The sequence below is a fragment of the Impatiens glandulifera genome, unplaced genomic scaffold, assembly GCF_907164915.1.
Source record: "Impatiens glandulifera unplaced genomic scaffold, dImpGla2.1, whole genome shotgun sequence".
NCBI classification, from domain to species: Eukaryota; Viridiplantae; Streptophyta; class Magnoliopsida; order Ericales; family Balsaminaceae; genus Impatiens; species Impatiens glandulifera.
Window position 1 is genome coordinate 2,235 of NW_025919879.1, and position 21,511 is coordinate 23,745.

Here is a 21,511-nt window from a genome sequence, read left to right on the forward strand (position 1 = left end):
AATCTACCATTTTGTAGTCCAAAAATCGACCGTCCATAAACTTTTTTGCACCTGCATCTTCGGTTTTGTACTTACGTTCAAGAGATTATCATAGTTCTTTGGACGTATTGTTTTCACTATACACATTGTACAATGAATCCAACAAACCATTCAATACGTAATTTCTACATAAAAAATCTGAATGGTGTCAAGCATCAATGACCGAAGCCGCTGGCACATCAACTTTCGGATGCACTTTTGCATCTGATGATGAAGCCACGTCTGCCTCATCAATTTTAGGAGTGGAAGGATCCTCCGTGAGGAATCACGCGAGACTCAAGGTCGTAAGGTAGAAGAACATCTTCTGATGCCATCTCTTAAAGTTTGAGCCATCAAACTCTTCTGGTTTATCCAGATGGTTAGCGGGAACTAGCATCCTCATGTTGGAAGTAGATATTTCGGTAGTTATTTCTGAAACAAAACCAGAAACGTGTAAAAATCTAAGATAAGTAACATGAGATTGTTTTACAATTGTTGGTAATCTTATCTCGTAACAATAACACGTAAATATTATATGAATACAATACAAAGATAATAGAACATATACAATATATTATTTAATGAGATGAAGAAAAAGTCTTCTTGTTTGCTTCGAGTCCTGTGAAATCACGGTTCCCTTAAAGCAGTTTCACCGTCTTCCGTTTGTACTGGAGAGTTTTGTCGGTTGCTGCTTCTCATGGTACAATGGAACCTAAAATGATTTAGCACAGAAAAACCACTACAACAATGAACTAGACAAAAGTACCTGAATCACAATCACCGAGTTTCACACAGAGATAGTCGAGTAAAAAAAATCGAAGAACACTCACAAGAAAACTCAAAGGAACAAGGAAAGACTTTTAGAATTTTAGAGTGAGAAGTGATAAGATAGTGTGTGGAGAGGAATACAAGGTGAAGGGATATTTATGGTTGAAAATTAAATTCATAATCAATTTTTTAATCCAACGACCACTAATCCATCATTCATTCATCCAATGGTTATCCTTGCTTGCATTTTCATCATCTTTGCAAGTTACATCCAACAATAAGTATTTTGTAGTTATAATATCAATTAACATCATTTATTAATTGCCTCATTCAAGGCATTAATGTTAATTGTAACAATTAACAAATTTAATTCACAATGAATTTGATGTGGATTTTATTTGGATTAAATTTCACCTTAATTCACATTTGAATTTGATGTCAATTTCATTTGGATTAATTTCACTTTAATTCAAATTTGAATTTTTATGTGAATTTAATTTGGATTAATTTCACATTTGAATTTTGGTGTGAATTTCATTTGGATTAAATTTCACTACTAATTCACATTTATATTTGGTGTAAAATTTATTTGCCCAAATATATTTCCATTTAATTAATGGAATTAGTTTAATTCTAATATATATATATATATATATATATTTATATATATATATATATATATATATATTTAGTTTTTTTAGTTTTTTGAAACAAAAATTATTGCAACTTTTTATAAAAAAAATTGTTTTTTTTGGATTAAAATATCAAAATTCTTTTTTTTCTCTAACTTCTTTCTTTATTAATAAAATTAATTATATATTTTAATAGAAAAAAAAATTATTAGATAATAAGGCATGGTTGAGTTTTACATAAAAATCATTAAAATAATCTTATAACCTAAGGATCAAACAAGTTCTTAGTGTTTAAAATCAATGACACAATATCTAACACTAAAATCTAAAATCAAGGACAAAATATTTAAACTAGGTATGTTGGTAACCTTGTAGTTGGTATAATTTTTATTGTTACGTTGGTTAGAATATTTAAAATTAAGAATTAAATTTTAATTGAAATTTAAATAAAACTAAAATATATGTGATTTTATAATTCTCAATTATTGCTCAAAGTTATAATTTTAATATTTTTTATTTATATATTTTTTTCAAATAAAAATATTTTATTATTTATAACACGACGTGTTAAGTTAATTTATTTTTTATTTGAATTTGAAAATCAACGTAAATAATTGATGTTTAAAAAAAAAAACATAATAGAATCGAACTTAGAAGAATTTTGTCATTTGAGCAACTATAAAAAATTGGACACAAGGGTTTAAGCACATAACCCACAAATACACTTAACCATTTAATCAGACACATAATTTTTGGTCTGACAGACTCAAACTCAGGACCACTCAAGAAGGCTGGAGATATTCACAATTTGAGCAACTATATTGGGTTATGTCGAATCAATATTTTAAAATTTTAGATAATAAATATTTATATTATTATTATATTTTTTAAGATATATAAATTAAAATTAAATTACAATTCTATAATTTTTTTCAAACATAAGAATTAAATGTCAATTATAGTGAAAGTGTAATTAAAATTATGTTCATACACGGATAAGAGAGGTATGGATTCTCAAGAATCGCACGAATGAATCAAAAGTTGAATCTACATTATATCTCACCTGAATCGCCCCATGAAGGAGTTTGTTTCAAACTCAGGTTCAAACAGGAGAAGTACACCATCTAATGTGTCATGGATGATCCACATCTCAGGCCAGACACTGATGAGCACATTGATCTATTCATGTGGCTGAGAGCTCTCACAACTCAGGAACAACGACGCAATTATCAGAAGCGTACTCTACCGCTGAGCTAATAGCCCGTCGTGCGAGCCCTTATTGGGGGCACTATGCCAAAAGCGAGAGAAACTTCATCCATTTCTTTCTTTTTTTTCTATCCAATGTAGCCACACGGTGGCTATGGAGACGTAAAAAAAGATCCCCAAACATGAGAAGTACATCATGCTAATGTGCCTTTGATGATCCACATCTCAGGGCCAGGCATTGATGAGGACATTGAACTATCCATGTGGTTGAGAGCCCTCACAACCCAGACACAACGACACAATTATTAAGGGCGTACTCTACCGTTGAGCTAATAGCCCGTCGTGAGAGCCCCTATTGGGGTACTATGCCAAAAGCGAGAGAAACACTATCGCTCTCTTTTCTCTTTTCTTTTTTAGCCCGGTGCACTCACACGAAGGACATGGGATTGTAAAAAGGGATCCTATCAACTTGTTCTGACCCAGGATAATAAGCCCATGACTTGGTCTTACTTCATGGTCGAGAATTTTTTTTTCTTCTACAAGTTTAACTAATGTGAAGCAATATCAATTCCATTTTTAATTTCAATTCACATTGTCCAAACGTATGAACTGTGAGTTAACAAAAGGGAGTAAATTTTTTGCCCCTAATAAATAAATTTTGCACCACCGGTACCCATTATTAGTTCCCTAACTAAAATTGACCACACGAGAATAGATACATGGAAAAATTTATTGTCACTAAAAGTAACTAAAACTGTATATACAATATGCACTCATATTGTGATTAAAATCCAGTCAAATAATATATTAATATGGTACAAAATCATACATAAAAGAATTATATGGAGAAAAACTATTAATTTTTAGATCTCTTCATATTGCAAGTCATCTTTGAAATTTATAACTTTTATATATATATATATATATATATATATATATATATATATATATATATATATATATGGCCAAGTAGTTCCAATCTTAAGTCAATAAATATTGTTAAACTAACTTATCCTAGTATCCTAACTTCTTTATGTACCAAATCATTATGAGATGCCTTTTACTTTGTCAATAGATATTCACCAAAAATTTGAACGCTTTATGAGCATTCTTTGATTTTAATTATCCCCTTCAAAATTTATTTTATGACATGCAAATTAAATCTCCTTATTAGACTGCTTAGTTTATGTTGTTGATCTCGAAATGAAATGTTGTATCCTAGTATTTTATAAAACTAAACTTTACCACATTGAATATTTAAGTTAATGACCTTTTTGTGTACAATAGAAGACTCCAAATTGCATCCTAGTGAGAATGCAGCTCTAATTATTATTAGATTCTAAACAAATACAATAATGTTTTCAAGGGGTTGATATATATAGCCAGAATATGTCCTAATAAATTGAGAATTAAGCAAACACCAACAAATCTATTATATAAAATTGAACAAACAGAGAAGCAATATAATAATAATCAATCAACTTACTCAATCTAAGGTTCCCCAAAACTAGAATCCTGAGCCTTGAAAATTATGGGATTGCATACACTTTTCAACTCCCTAAGCTTGACCTGAAACACATCCGCTTTGTTAGTAACCTGGTTGTTGTCGAGCCAAATAAATGTCTCATCTATTGCCTCCTCTAACTTCTTGACATTCTTTCTCATGTTGTAAGCATATTCTTCCACAGCATTCCTGGCTTTAGCTCCTCTCTTGTGCTCCTCGTCCTCGACCCTATACTTTTTTGCCTCTTGCACCATTGTCTCTATCTCTTCAGTCCTTAACCACCATTTTTCATTAATTATTGTCATTTCTTTCGTTTCACCAGTTGCATTTACCTTTGTTGAAACCTTTAATACCCCATTTGTGTTTATATCGAAACATACAGTGATTTTACCGACGCCTCTTGGTGCTAGGTGAATGCCGGTTAACGTAAATTCCCCAAGCAAGTTATTGTCTTTCGCCATTGCTCTCTCCCCTTCGAACACATTAATCAAAACACTTGATTGGTTCTCAGATATAGTAGACAAGATTTTCTCAATCTTTGTGGGAATTGTAGTGTTCCTAGGAATAATGACATACATTATGCCACTATTAATCTCAGTTCCAAGAGAGAGGGGAGTGTTTTCAGCTAGTACGAGATCTTGAGTTTTTTTATTTTCTTTACCATACAAAATGGCAGCTTGAACTGTAGCACCAAAGGCAACAGCCTCGTCAGGGTTGATAGAAGTTGTCGAACTTTGGGAATTCTAGTAGAACCACCGACCAGGACAATATCATGAACACAACACTTTTCCATCTTCGCATCTTTCAAGCATTTCTCAACAATTTGCATACACTTACAGAACAGATCAGGGGCGGAGCCAAGTACAAGCCGGCCCGGGCTGTAGCCCGGGTAGCCTTAAGCAGCATGTATATATTTTATCAATAACGATGGTAAATTACCGTCGTTATTGATTATTTTCCGTCGCTAAAAGACATTGGTGACAGCAAACAATAAAACTAGTCCGGATAGATTTTTTTAATAAAAAATTAGCCCGGGTAGGTTTCAAATCTTGGCTCCGCCCCTGGAACAGATCATTGTTCATCTCCTCAAACGTAGCTCGGGTTAAATTATAATTAAAGTCAACACCATTCAAGAGAGAATCAATCTCTATGGTCGTCTCCAGAGTATATGAAAGAATCCTTTTCGTCCTCTCGCATGCCATCCTCAGCCTACTTAGAGCACGGGGGTTTCCACTTATGTCCTTATTTTTCTTTAATTTGAATTCCTGCACAAAATGACTCACCATCCGATTATCAAAGTCCTTTCCTCCCAAATGGTTATCACCAGCGATGGCCTTCACTTTATAGACAGACTCAGTAATGGTCAAGATAGAGACATCAAATGTTCCTCCACCAAGGTCGAAAACAAGGACGTTCTTCTCTCCCACGTTGCTTCTTGATCTCTTGTCTAGACCATAGGCAATCGCAGCAGCAGTTGGCTCAGTGATGATACGCATCACGATCAGACCAGCAATTAAACCAGCATCCTTGGTGGCTCTTATTTGTGAGTTATTGAAGTAAGCCGGGACTGTAATGACAGCATTTTTCACAGGTGTTCCCAAAAAGACTTCGGGGCAATCTCCTTCATCTTCATTAAAACCATGGAAGATATTTCCTCCGCATAGAACTGATTCTCCTCGCCTTTGTATTTGACAACAATCATTGGTTTGTCTTCTGGCCCAGAAATCACCTTGAAAGGCCAGTGTTTGGTGCCACTTTGCACCAACGGATCACTAAACTTCCTACCAATCAATCTCTTTGCATCTAAACCATAAAATTAATTAATATAATCATAAAAGTAGAAGAAGAATACAACTTAATTTGGGCAAAAACTTACCAAAAACAGTGCAGATGGAGTTGGTAGCAATCTGATTCATAGCACCGTCGCCTATCAACCGCTCTGTATCTGTGAATGCAACGTAGGAAGGTGTTGTTCTGTTACCCTGATCGTTGACTACGATTTCAACACGACCGTGCTGCCATACTCCAACACATGAATATGTTGTTCCCAAATCGATTCCAATATCAAAGGAGTCTCAACAACTTCTATAATTTATGATGTTTGTTTTGTATATGCTTAGACTTATAGTAGTAGCTCATTCTTATGGGTTGTTTAATGAAGGAAGAGAAATGGCTAGAGTTTACATGTATCTGTTAGTTTAGTGTCTCTTCGGTTACTGGGTAACATCATATCTCTTCCACTTTCTAATTATCCATTTAATGATCTCTCATCGCCTCCTTATAATTAAATACATCACAATAAAATGCTTGAAAACTGAACAATTTAAGACTGTATCTATGAGGTATGATAAACCCAACAGGGTATATATTTCTACATTTCTGCATATCCTCTTTCACCCAATAGGGTTTCATATTTCTGCATTTCTTTCTCTCTCTGAAACGCATCATTTATTTCTCTTCTCCGGCTCCGACTGCATTTATTTCTCTTCTCCGGCTGCATTTATTTCTTTCTACGCCAGCATTTACTTCTCCATGGTATCATTTTTAAGGATCTTTATTATTTTTTTTAATAGATCTAAGGTTTAGATTTTATAGATCTAGGGTTTAGATTTTACAGATATAGGGTTTACATTTTACAGAAGTATTTATGGATTTAAACTGTTTGAATTTTCAGGAAACCGAAGCACCGAACTTGAACAACCTAGTAGATGAAGAACCTAACCTGAACAGATCCACCCCTGTTGAACTCGAAAGGTACCCTGAACAGATCTAGTGGTTTCGGGACAAGAAATGGTCCTTCCTTGTCATGAAATGGTTGGTTTCGGGACAAGAAATGGTCCTTCATTGTCCCGAAATGGTTGGTTTCGGGATAAGAAATGGTCCTTCCTTGTCCCGAAATGGTTGGTTTCGGGACAAGAAATGGTCCTTCCTTGTCCCGAAATGGTTGGTTTCGAGACAAAAATGGTCCTTCCTTGTTCCGAAATGGTTGGTTTCGGGACAAGAAATGGTCCTTCCTTGTCCCGAAATGGTTGGTTTCGGGACAAGAAATGGTCCTTCCTTGTCCCGAAATGGTTGGTTTCGGGACAAGAAAGGGTCCTTCCTTTTCCCGAAATAGGTGGTTTCGGGCCCCGAAAGGGTCCTTCCTTTTCCCGAAATAGGTGGTTTCGTCATTCAAAAAACATATCAAAATCAAATTTCTGGACTATATAATCATACTTTCGGGTCCCTGAAACAACACTTTCGGGACCCATAACAGCCAAACATATCAAAAATCACATAAATCATCACATAGAAGCAAATACACACAAAATAATCAACCATTTCTATCGTTAAAATCATTAGAATCAGCAGAATCATAAAAATCCATAACCCTAACCCTAACCCTAACCGCAAAAACCTAAACGGTCTTCAAATCATCAAAATGTTTTAGGATTCTAAAGGAGATGTTATTTACCTTGTCCTTGGAGATTTTGGAGTCTTTCTTGGAGATGTACCTGGACCACCAGCCTGAAAAAGAGAAAAGATATTCACGAATGCAGACAGTGAAGTGAACGGAAATACCTGAAGGAGAAGACCTACCGTTTTCGATCGAAAGAAAGAAGATGAATAAAGTTGAAGAAGTCGGGGATGCCGCCGCCGGAGAGAAAAATCGCCAAAGAAAAATCGCCTGAGAAAAATCGCCGAAAGTGGTAAATGAAAAGAAGAAAGAGAGAGGAAAGAAGAAAGAGAGAGGAAAGAAGAAAGAGGAAACTGAAACGTTTTTCTTTTTTTTTCTTTTTTTTCTTTTTTTTTCTTTTTCTCTCTCCTAGCTAGCAAGGCCACGTAGATTCGTGGCCTTGCTTTGGCTAGTTATTCGTTGAGAATATCATTTCTCATATACTATTTAGAAACCAGATATACAAATCTATTATATAATTTGATAATGATTTTAAATGAGTATTGGAACTAATAAGTTAACATTTGAGTGTGATTAAATAATAAATATGTGAGAAAGTAATGAATAGATTTGAGAAAGATATTTAACCAATATAACTAGGGTGGGTCGGTACAATATACCTCAGTGTTTTATCCATAACTTAACTAAAATTTTGGTATGCAAAAAATGCATACATTTACCTTAATTTGATTTTGGTATATACTTTGATTTCAATATACCTTAATTTTGTTATATAAAAAATGCATACATTTACCTTACCTTGATTTTGGTATACCTTAATTTCGATATGGTATCAATTTTATACTTTTGATACCTAAAAAATATATTAACTTAAAAAAAATCAATCTCATCGAGATAAAGTTGAGATTGCATATATTGAATAATATTTCAGTATAATTATATTTTGATATTATTCAAAAATTATATTTCTATAATTAAATTAATATAAAATATATTTATTTATTTCCTTATAAATATTATATATATATATATATTAATTTAAAAATACTATTTCGGTATTTCGGTATATCTCGCTATATCAAAATTTTACAAATTTCATACTTTTACCGTACTAATAATTTTGGTATGGTATCATACCTTATCTTTTTTTCGGTATACCTTAAAAATCGATATTTTCGATATATTAAGGTACAGTATTTTCAATATACTTTTAATATTGGTAATTACCACTTAAATATAACCTGATATGACATTTGATTGAGGAATGACCATATGTATTCAAGTTATATGTCAAATTTATATTTTAATGTGGACCCAATCAAACTAAGATTTATTTAAAAATAAAAATAAACAAATGCATTGATTTAAACAAAAATCAAAATTTTATAAAATAAAATTGTAATTATTAATATTTATATTAAAACTCTTTTTCTTACCATCAAATAAATGCATTATTTTTTCAAATACTAAAGTTATTATATTCACATGGAAGGCTTTTGTGTTATACCAGTGTAAAAATATTTAAAGAAAAAAAACAAATTTGATAAATAAATTAATAAAAAAAATCAATTTAAATTCAATTACTTTAACCCTTAATAAACCACACACATTATTAGAATATAAAGTTTAATTATTAACATATGAATTATTATATAAAAAATGGTGAATTAACATAAAAAATGAGACAATTAATTTAAAATTTGAAATAAAAAAATTAAAAAAATTAAAAATATTTAATATTAGATTTAATATAGAGATTGTACCACCTCACCGTTATCACAATTGACATCGAAAACATTAGATACAATTATATAACAACCATTTTTTTTATTACTAGTAATACTCCACAACCTAATTGCTTAAGATTGAAATAATATGTTGAGTCAAATTATTTTGACTAAGTGTTGAAATAATTTAACCACTGAGATTTTGATGATGAAATGACTTATGAGTTTTGATGCAGGTGTATTGAAATCATATGTCATAAAACTTGGCTCTAATGAGGATCATTAGACCGATTTTGGCATTAGATGCACAGAATTAGACGTGCAGTTTAACTCAGCGGAGTTAGACGTGCAGTCTAATGAATGCACAGAATTAGACGTGCAGTCTAACTCATGAAGTTAGACGTGCAGTCTAATAGATCTCGGAATTAGACGTGTAGTCTAATAGATCTCAGAATTAGACGTGCAGTCTAACTCGTGGAGTTAGACTTGCAGTCTAACTCGTGGAGTTAGACTTGCAGTCTAATAGATATCGAAATTAGACGTGCAGGCTAACTCAGCGGAGTTAGACGTGCAGTCTAATGTATTTAGAATTAGACGTGTAGTCTAATGTATACGGAATTAGACGTGTAGTCTAATGTAAACGGAATTAGACGTGTAGTCTAACTCGTGGAGTTAGACGTGCAGTCTATTGGAATGTGAAGGTTAGACGTGAGTCTAACTCCTTCAGACAAGTCTAAAGTAGAACCAGAATTAGACGTGCATTCTAACTCAGTGGAGTTAGACGTGCAGTCTAATGGTTTGTAACAATTAGACGTGTAGTCTAATTGGTGAAAGTTAGACGTGAGTCTAACTCCTTCAGACAAGTCTGAAGTGATTGTAATTAGACGCAAGTCTAATCCCATTAGACCAGGCGGTCTAATGGATTCTGCTTTTAGATGAGGATGTTTGATTTCATTAGACAAGGGCGTCTAATTGAAATACGTCTAATGCTCAACTTAAGCAGTATGCTTGAAGCTAGCACCCGCCTACCCACGTGCTATAGCTGTACCCTACTCCTGCTCCACTTTCTAGTGAAGATTAGTACAACAGCTATATGCAACCAACCAACGAATGCCACGTAAGAGAATTTTCCTCATATTACTTGTTTTGCAGGTACATATCTGATGGAATATTCGTCGCACTACCTGTGGTGTACAGCCACAATCCTTGTGCTTTAGAACATGTTGTGTACAATGGAGGATTTCCAATGGAAGAGTGCCACGTATCATTCTAAAGATTCTACCGTTAGTCTCTACCTAGAATTTGTTATATCTGAAGGAGAACGGACAATTTGTCTCACGAACTTCCAGATTTTACAAAGAGTTAATCTACAATTCTGCTTTCTATTCTAGAGAGAGAAATCAAGCCTTTTACTGTGAAGCTGCTTTCTGATTATACTGTGTGTGAATTAAGAGAGAGCTAGAATCAAAAACACATTTAGCTGAGTGATATTCTTCATATTGTATATTGAACAGAGTGTGTTCTGTTCAATAGTGAGTTAAGTGTGTGTAAACTGTATTTGATTCGAATCATATTATAGTGAATCTTTTCGGTGGTTGGAAGAAGGGGTGACGTAGGAGAGTTTCTCCGAACATCCATAAACAAACTACTGTGTTCTTCATTTCTATCATCTTTTCATCTTTCATCTTGAGCTTCAAACCCAAGTAAACAATTCCGCCTTGAATCTATTTCAAGTGTTTATAAGTGTTTGCGTAGAATAGAATATGAATTAAATCCCTAATAGGATTTCTTTCAAAATCGTTTTTCATAAGCCTTCATCAATAGCCAGAGCCCCGTCTCTATCGATAAAGCCGATCCTATCATAATAAACTAACTTAAAACAATTTTAGTAGTACAATACTATAACAACACAATTTTGGTTAGAATCGATGTCGACTATAGAGACGGGGTCTGACTATAGTTAACAGATTTCAACTTTATATTCGATATTAATTCTGTGAGGGATTAAGATCTGTTTCTATTCTTCACCACGAGATCTTGAACAAATTCAAGTGCGGAAACAACTAGCTAAATTTGAAGTGTCAAACAAACGAATGCAAACAACTGAAAGAGAAGAACATAAGGAGTTTTTATGGATGTTTGGAGATAAAAACTTATACGTCACCCCTTCTTCCTCAATAGGAAGAATATTCATTAGAAGACTTTGATTGGTATAGAACACACTGCACAAACCCAGTCAGAAACCACAAGACTTAACAACCGCCTGTTGGATAAACCGAATAATAACACCTGTTTAGCAATCCAGAAATAGACAAGCTACAACAAAGGCCTAACAATTCTTTTTCCCTTTTGTGTAATCAAATGGGCAGACAAAACAATTGAGCAAAATAACCTTACTAACAATCTAAAAAACAGAGAGCAAGACACCAAGATTTTACGTGAAAAACCCAAATTAGGTAAAAACCATAGGACACTCCGGCCACTTAAATCATCAACTATATTAAATGGGTATACAATGTCGTTTAATACAAGCCTACATGTAATCTAATAAAAGTTATCAATTAACCTCATCATAACTTGTCATACACATACATCATCATCACTTAAGATGGTTAACCTGTTGGTAATCTTATCTCGTAAAACAAAATTACACGTAAATAATATATGAATACAATAAAATGATAATAGAATAGATACAATATATTATGTAATGAGATGAAGAAATGTCTTCTCGTTTGCTCTGAGGCCTATGAAATCACAGTTCCCTTAAAACAGTTTCACCATCTCCCGTTTGTGTTGGAGAGTTTCGTCGGTGGCTGCTTCCCAAGGTACAACGGAACCTACAATGATTTAGCACATAAAAACCACTACAACAACGAACTACACAAAATTACCTGAATCACAATCACCGGGTTTAGCACAGAAATGGTCGAGTCAAGAAACTCAAAGAACACTCACAAGAACACTCACAAAATATACTCACAAAAACAAGGAAAGATTTTTAGAATTCTAGAGTGAGAAGTGATGAGATCATGTGTGTAGAGGAATCAAGGTGATGGGATATTTATAGTTGAAAATTAAACTTATAATCAATTCTTTAATCCAACGGACACTAATCCATCATCCATTCATCCAACGGTTATCCTTGCTTGTCTTTTCATTATTTGTAAGTTACATCCAACAATAAGTATTTTGTAGTTACAATAACAATTAACACAATTTGTTAATTGCCTCATTCAAGACATTTATGTTAATTGTAACAATTAACAAATTTAATTCACAATGAATTTGATGTGAATTTCATTTGGATGAAATTTCACCTTAATTCACATTTGAATTTCATGTGAATTTTATTTGGATTAATTTTACTTTAATTCACATTTGAATTTCATGTGAAATTTCATTTGGATTAATTTCACTTTTATTCACATTTGAATTTAATGTGAATTTCATTTTGATTAATTTCACTTTAATTCACATTTGAATTTCATGTGAATTTCATTTGGATTAATTTCACACTTAATTCACATTTGAATTTGGTGTGAATTTCATTATCCCAAATATCATTTCTATTTAATTAATGGAATTAGTTTAATTCCAACAATCCCCCAAATTAATGGAAATTAAAAGATTAATCCGGTGAAAGGTTCAACAGTTGAATTCTACATAGGATAGGTAGGTGTAACCCTTTGAACCTTCCCTTATGAAAGTATATAACTTTACTAGCTGATTAGTAGACTCGATGTCCTTGAACTATTCTGCCTTCTGTGTAAACGATTACACACTTTCACATAGAATTCTTCCTAATACTTGTCAGTTTTCATGATTGTGTTCGTTTTGTCATTAACACTCGCCTAGTTCAGTGAGAGGGTCTAGAACTGAGCTGTGCAATTCTTTCAAAGCGGACCCACTTCTCTTTCACATAGGTGATCTCTTTATTCACAAAGAATCATTAGAAGTTTGTGTGCTAATACTTTCCCGAAATGCTATTTTATCGTAGGATTTTTTTATCCATAGCAATCTACCAAGTTTAGTACAATTAGGTTGTCCCATTGAACCTAGTTCTGGGGATTTCCAGTCATCATAGATTGAGTTTCCCTTCATACTAACTTATTGTAGGCTTAAGTCCCATTCCTTGTGAGGACTTAACACCAACTCTCTATTTAACTCTTTGGTTAGTGGATCCGCAATATTATCTTTTGATTTTACGTAATCAATTGAGATAATTCCAGTAGAGAGTAATTGTCTAATGGTATTATGTCTACGACATATATGTCTAGACTTACCATTATACATATGACTCTTAGCTTGTCCGATCGCAGATTGACTATCACAATGAATAGAAATTAATGGTATGGGCTTAGACTATATTGGAATATCTTCTAAGAATAAACATAACCATTCATCTTCTTCACCACATTTGTCAAGAGCTATAAATTCAGATTCCATCGTGGATCTAGCAATAATAGTTTGTTTAGAAGATTTCCAAGATATAGCTGCACCTCCAAGTGTAAATATATATCCACTTTTTGACTTAGAGTCTTTCATATCTGAAATCCAATTATCATCAGTGTACCCTTCGATAACATTAGGATGTTTCGTGTAGTGCAGACCATAATCACGAGTATTTCTTAAATACCTAAATAATCGTACAATGACTTTCCAATGATTATTACTCGGATTACTCGTGTATCTACTTAGTTTGCTTACTGCATAAGCTATATCTGGTCTTGTACAACTCATTAAGTACATTAGACTCCCAATTATTCGAGAATATTCTAATTGAGAAACACTCTCTCCGCGATTTTTAGATAGATGTTGACTCGTATCTATCGGAGTCTTAGCAAATGCTGAATCATCCTTGTTAAAATTTTCAAGGATCTTATCCACATAATGTGATTGACTTAGAACTATCCCTTCCGATGTTATAATCACTTTGATTCCAAGAATCACATCAGCCAATCCCATATCTTTCATGTCAAATTTTGAATTCAACATATCTTTAGTGGATTTAACCATTTTATCATTACTTCCAATGATAAGTATGTCATCTACATAAAGACATAAAATGACGTAACCATTTTTTGTGTCTTTAATATAAATACATTTATCACATTCATTGATCTTAAATCCACTTGAGATCATAGCATGATCAAATTTCTCATGCCATTGTTTTGGAGCTTATTTTAAGCCATACAATGACTTAACCAATTTATAAACTTTATTTTCTTGCCCTTGAGAAGAAAACCCTTAATGTTGATCTATGTAAAATTCTTCTTCCAAGTCTCCATTTAAGAAAGTTGTTTTTACGTCCATTTGATGAACTTCTAGATTGCGCAAAGAAGCAATCGCAAGAATCAATCGAATAGAAGTTATTCTCGTAACTAGAGAATATGTATCAAAATAATCAAGACCTTCTCTTTGGCGATATCCTTTTACCACCAGTCTTGCCTTATATTTATCAATTGATCCATCAGCTTTCATTTTCCTTTTGAAAATCTATCAGCAATCTAGTGGTTTATTTCCCGGAGGCAGATCCACTAGTTCCCATGTATGGTTTTGTAAGATAGATTTTATCTCACTATTAATTGCCTCTTTCCATTGAGGCCCTTCAGACGAGGTAATTGCCTCATTATACGTTTGAGGTTCACTTTCCATCATGAAAGTAATAAAATCTGGACCAAATGATTTTTCGGTTCTAGCTCGTTTACTTCGTCTAAGTTCAACCTCAACTTCATTCACCTTTTCTTGTTCATCTAGTTCAAGAAATCTTTTTGGAGAACGTTGTTCTTCATTAGACTTATATGGAAGTACATGTTCAAAGAACGATGCATTTCTCGATTCGATTATTGTATTCTTATGAATATCCTGAATGTTCGATTTAAACACAAGAAAACGATAAGCACTACTGTTATGTGCATATCCAATAAATATACAATCAACAGTTTTTGGTCCGACTTTTACCTTTTTAGGTAATGGTATGGATACATTAGCTAGACACCCCCACATTCGTAAGTATTCATAAAATGGTTTTCTTTCATGCCACAACTCATATGGACTCTTATCTAGCTTCTTACGTGGAACCTTATTTAAAAGGAAAATAGACGTCAAAATAGCTTATCCACACATATTTTGTGGTAAACCAGAACTTAATAGAAGTGAATTCATCATTTCTTTTAATGTTCTATTTTTTCTCTTAGTCGTACCGTTTTACTGAGGAGAATAAGGTGCTATCGTCTCATGGATTATACCATGTTGAGAACATAACTCGGCAAAAGGTGATTCATATTCACCCCTCTATCACTTCTTAACACCTTGATCTTTTTACCAAGTTGGTTTTCAACCTCATTTTTATAGAGAGTGAATTTCTCTATGGCTTCATCTTTACTTTTAAGAATATACACATAACAATATTTTGTGTTATCATCAATAAAAATAATGAAGTATTTTACTCCACCACGTGTTGGTGTTCCTTTTAAATCACACACATCTGTATTAATTAAATCAAGCGGTCTATTACTTCTTTCAACATTTCGAAAGGATGATCTCGTCAATTTCGCTTCAACACAAATTTCACATTTGTGTTTTTATTAATGTCGAATGTCGGTATACTATTCAGTTTTATTAATCAATGCATCGAATCATAATTAATATGACCTAGTCTACCATGATATAAAATGGAAGACTCCAACAAATAAATAAAAGACTTATTCTTTTCATTCATACTTGGCTTAACTGCCATTACATTGAGCTTAAAAAGCCCATCAGTAACATAACCTCTACCTACAAACATTCCACATTTGGATAAAATAATTTTATCCGACTCAATCACAATTCTAAAACCATGCTTACTTAGAAGAGATTCAGATATCAATTTTTTTCCGAATTTCAGGAACATACAACACATTAGTCAATGTTAAATCTTTCCCTGAAGACAACCTTAACACCATTTTTCCTTCACCTTGTATGTGAGAAGTGGCAGAATTCCCCATGAACAGCTTTTCACCATTCTTTATTTCTTCGAGGCTTGAAAATACTTCTTTATTGGAGCAAACATGCCTTGTAGCTCCTGTGTCAACCCATAACTCTCGTGGATTAGACCCCACCAAATTAACCTTAGATATCATCGCACATTGATCCATGTCCGATAATCCTTGAGTCAAGTTAGCCTCTCAAACTCTTCTCGACTTCTTGCAATCGGAAGATCTATGGCCCATGCCATTGCAATTGAAACACTTGCCCGTGAACTTCTTAGAAATTTCTCATTTAGGATTAAGGTTCCGGTTTTGACAAAAAGAATTTTGTTTCTTCTTGTCTTTACCATGCTCAACCACATTTGCTTTAGCCACATGTTGACTAAAGTATTTCTTTGAGGCACTTTTATTTTCCTCTTCAATGCGTAGACGAATCACCAATTCTTCTACGTTCATCTCCTTTCGCTTGTGCTTAAGGTAGTTCTTAAAATCGTTCCAAGATGGTGGCAACTTCTCAATAATAGCCGCCACTTGGAAAGTTTCTCCCAAATCCATGCCCGCGGCATGAATTTCGTGCAAAATAACTTGGATCTCTTGAACTTGTTTAATGACCGGTCTTGAATCTACCATTTGGTAGTCCAAAAATCGACCGACCATAAAATTTTTTGCACCCGCATCTTCTGTTTTGTACTTACGTTCAAGAGATTGTCATAGTTCTTTGGCCGTATTCTTTTCACTGTACACATTGTACAATGAATATGATAAGCCATTCAACACGTAATTTCTAAATAAGAAATTTGAATGGTGCCAAGCATCAATGGCCGAAGCCGCTTGCACATCAACTTTCGGATGCACATTTGCATCTGACGATGAAGCCACGTTTGGCTCATCGATTTTGGGAGTGGGAGGATCCTCCGTGAGGAATCACGCAAGACTTAGGGTCGTGAGGTAGAAGAACATCTTCTGCTGCCATCTCTTAAAGTTTGAGCCATCAAACTTTTCAGGCTTATCCAGATGGTTAACTGGAACCGGTATCCTCATGTTGGAAGAAGGTGTTTCGGTCGGTAGTCATTTCTGAAATAAAACCAAAAACGTGTAAGAATCTGAAATAAGTAATACTTGAGACTACTTTAAGATTGTTGGTAATCTTATCTCATAATAAAAATTACACGTAAATAATATATGAATACAATAAAATGATAATAGAACAGAGACAATAGATTATGTAATGAGATGAAGAAATGTCTTCTTGTTTGCTCCGAGGCCTATGATATCATAATTCCTTTAAAACAGTTTCACCATCTCCCGTTTGTGCTGAAGAGTTTTGTCGGTGGCTGCTTCCCAAGGTACAACGGAACCTGCAATGATTTAGCACATAAAAATCACTACAACAATGAACTAGACAAAATTACCTGAATCACAATCACCGGGTTTAGCAAAGAAATGGTCGAGTCAAGAAACTCGAAGAACACTAACAAAATATACTAAATGAACAAGAAAAGACTTTTAGAATTCTAGAGTGAAAAGTGATAAGATCATGTGTGGAGAGGAATCAAGGTGAGGGGATATTTATAGTTGAAAATTAAACTCATAATCAATTCTTTAATCCAACGGCCACTAATCCATCATCCATTCATCCAACGGTTATCCTTGCTTGCTTTTTCATTATCTTTGTAAGTTACATCCAACAATAATTATTTTGTAGTTACAATAGCAATTAACATCATTTGTTAATTGCCTCATTCAAGACATTTATGTTAATTGTAACAATTAACAAACTTAATTCACAATAAATTTGATGTGAATTTCATTTGGATGAAATTTCACCTTAATTCACATTTGAATTTCATGTGAATTTTATTTGGATTAATTTCACTTTAATTCACATTTGAAATTCATGTGAATTTCATTTAGATTAATTTCACTTTAATTCACATTTGAATTTCATGTGAATTTCATTTGGATTAATTTCACTTTAATTCACATTTGAATGTCATTTGAATTTTATTTGGATTAATTTCACACTTAATTCACATTTGAATTTGGTATGAATTTCATTAGCCCAAATATCATTTCCATTTAATTAATGGAATTAGCTTAATTCCAACATAACCAAATGAAAAAAGGATAAAGGAAATTATAAGAAGAACTTGTTGCTTCAATGCTTCAATTCAATGGTGGAATTTTTGGAAGGTTGCCGTCAAGTTTAGGAGGGAGAGAAAAATTGTCTGCAGTTTTTTTTGTCTTTAATTAATGGGCTTTATTAATTTGTCAGGCCCAACTGCCAAATGAGCTGACCTAACAAATCTCCCCCGTCAGTGCAACTTCGCGGGCTCCAATAAACTCGCTCTCTCCTGATAATCTTCAAACTTGTGCTTAGGAAGGACTTCGTAAATATATCGGCACCATTCTCACTTGTATGAATCTTCTCCAAGTTCATCTCTTTTTCCTCAAGCACATCACGTATCCAATGATATCTCACGTCGATGTATTGGATCTCGAATGAAAATCTGAATTCTTTGAGAGATGAATGTCACTTTGACTATCGCAAAACAAAGTGAACTTCTCTTGCTTTTGGCCCAACTCTTGTAGGAACTTCTTCATTCATAACACCTCTTACATGTCTCAGTAGATGCAATATACTCAACTTCTGTAGTAGAAAAAGTAACACACTTTTGTAATCTTGACTGCCACGAAATAACTCCTCCTACAAAGGTAACCAAAAAACCTAATACGAATTTTCTTGAATCAACATCACCCGCCATATCAAAATCTGCAAAGCCTTCCAAAATAGGAGTATCACTTCCGAAGCATAAACGTACTTTCAAAGAGGCTCGAAGATATCTTAGAATCCACTTAACAGCCAACCAATGTTTTTCTCCAGGGTTGGAGAGATACTGACTAACAATACCAACTGCGTGTGCTATGTTCGGTCTTGCACATACCATGACATACATAAGACTACCAACTGCGGAGGCATAAGGTACATCTTCATCTCATCTTTCTCTTCTCACTTGTAGGACATTGTTTAGAACTCAACTTAAAATGACCTACAAGTGGAATTGAAACCGGTTTTGAATTTTTCATTGCAAACCTCTCAAGTACCTTCTCAATGTACTTCTCCTGTGATAACCAAAGTGTTATGTTCTTTCTGTCTCTTGTGATTTCCATGCATAGGATCTGCTTCACTGAACCCAAATCCTTCATCTCAAAAGACTTGTTCAAATCCCTTTTGAGCTTCTCAATTTTTGCAATATTTTGCCCAACAATCATCATATCATCAACATAGAGTAGAAGAATAACATAATCATCAATGTCGTATCTCTTGATGAAAACTCAATGATTAGAAGTAGTCTTATTGTACTCATTTGCTTCTATGAAGGATTCAAATTTCCTGTACCATTGTCTGGGCGCTTGCTTGAGCCCGTACAGACTTTTCCTCAACCTGGAGACAATATCTTCTTTACCTTTCAGTTTAAAACCCTCGTGTTGTTCCATATAGATCTCTTCCTCCAAGTCACCATGGAGAAATGCGGTCTTCACATCTAGTTGTTCAATTTCCAAATCTTGATTAGTAGTCAATGCTAACACAACTCTGATGGATGACCTCTTCACAACCGGTAAGAAGGTCTCTTCAAAATCAATCCCCTTTTTCTGTCCAAAGCCCTTCACAACTAGTCTTGCTTTGTATCGAGGTTGTGAGCTATTCTCTTGATGCTTCAACTTGAATACCCACTTGTTCTTCAAAGTCTTCTTTCTTTTCGAAAGTTTCACCAATTCATAAGTCTCGTTCTCTTGCAAAGAATTTATCTCTTCTTGCATTGCCACCGATCACTTGTTCTTGTTTTCATGAGACAATACTTCTTGATAGGATTCTAGTTCTCCCCCGTCAGTCAACATCGCATACTCATTGGGAGGATACCTATTAGAAGGTCGTTGTTGCCTACTAGATCTTCTAATATGCTGATCATCGGATGGCTCTAGATAACTATCATCATCTTGTTCAGCTTCCTCTGTTGGCTCAACATCAACTAGATAACTAACAACCTTTTTTTTTTTTATTGTAACCACTTTTACAACTAATTCCTAAATATAAACAAAGATTGGTGAAAAAATCAAAGTTAAATTTAACATAATATTTATAATTATTTATAATAGTAATAAAAAATCCAACTAATAAAAATATTTGAAAAAACTAATTAACAAACAAACATATAATGGATAACAAAAATTTTAACTAATAAACAAATAATTAAAAAGCTAATTAATAGGAAAAAAACATTCCTTGAATAAAATATAATTTAAATTTATAACATATTAACGAATTAATAAAAGAATTAAAAAAATAAATAACTAATTAATATAAAATAATATGCGTAAGTCATAGGAAAGAAAATAAAATTTTAATTTAATAACCTCTTATTCAACTAATAAAAGAATAATAAATAAATTTTAAGCTAATAAAAATTATTTAAAAAGCTAATTATTAAAAAATAACTTGGTAATTAATATTAATAAAATAAGATTTAAAGTTCATAATCTCTTAACTAACTAACCCAATAATATAAAATGAATTTGAAACTAATAAAAAAGTATTTAGAAAACTTAACTAATAGAAAATAAAAGTTTAATTAATAGGAAAATTTAAATTTAACAACCTTAACTAATTATTAGGAGAAATGTAAAATAGATTTTAAATTAATCTTTTTTAATAAAATTAATTATATATATATATATATATAATTCTAATAAAATTAATTATATATATGAAGTCCATCAATGTGGTGTCTGTCTCGAACCACCAAAATAGCCGATGAAGGAGCAAAGAAAAAGAGCAAACTGCAATCTAGACCGGACCGGTTCTTGTCTAAGCATAGACCAAACTGGACCGGCCCATGAAACTCGCATCAGATAAGCGGCCAGATAAAAAAAATATGACGTTTAGTAATTATGTTATTTTAATTACCAACTAGAGTAAAATTAGGGCGGATAGTTTATTTGAGAAATATTAAAATAGCTATAAATTTATATTATATTCAAGAAATATCATTGCTATATTAATGAAAGAGTTTTTAGAAAATTTTAAAATATTTTATTATAAAATTAGTTTAATGAAATGATGTCTTTCCACTAACTTCAGATCTCTCTTTTCATAGAAGGAAGAACAACATTCATATAACAAAAACGATGGAAACACAATAAATTTTAAATTGTAAAAAACTTATATTATATAATTACACAATAGTTAGAATTGGTCAATTATAGTAATTCAGTTAAAATTCAAA

At 33.0% G+C, this 21,511-nt stretch overlaps 1 protein-coding gene and 1 pseudogene across 1 annotated transcript; both read right to left on the reverse strand.

Moving 5' to 3' along the window:
* Positions 1-4,115: 4,115 nt before the first annotated feature.
* LOC124918596 lies at positions 4,116-6,185 on the reverse strand (annotated as a pseudogene).
* Positions 6,186-13,617: 7,432 nt separating this feature from the next.
* On the reverse strand, positions 13,618-13,995 carry LOC124918593 (secreted RxLR effector protein 161-like). The gene has a single exon (XM_047458665.1). It carries the CDS (start codon positions 13,993-13,995, stop codon positions 13,618-13,620), a length of 378 nt encoding a protein of 125 aa, XP_047314621.1.
* Positions 13,996-21,511: the final 7,516 nt, after the last annotated feature.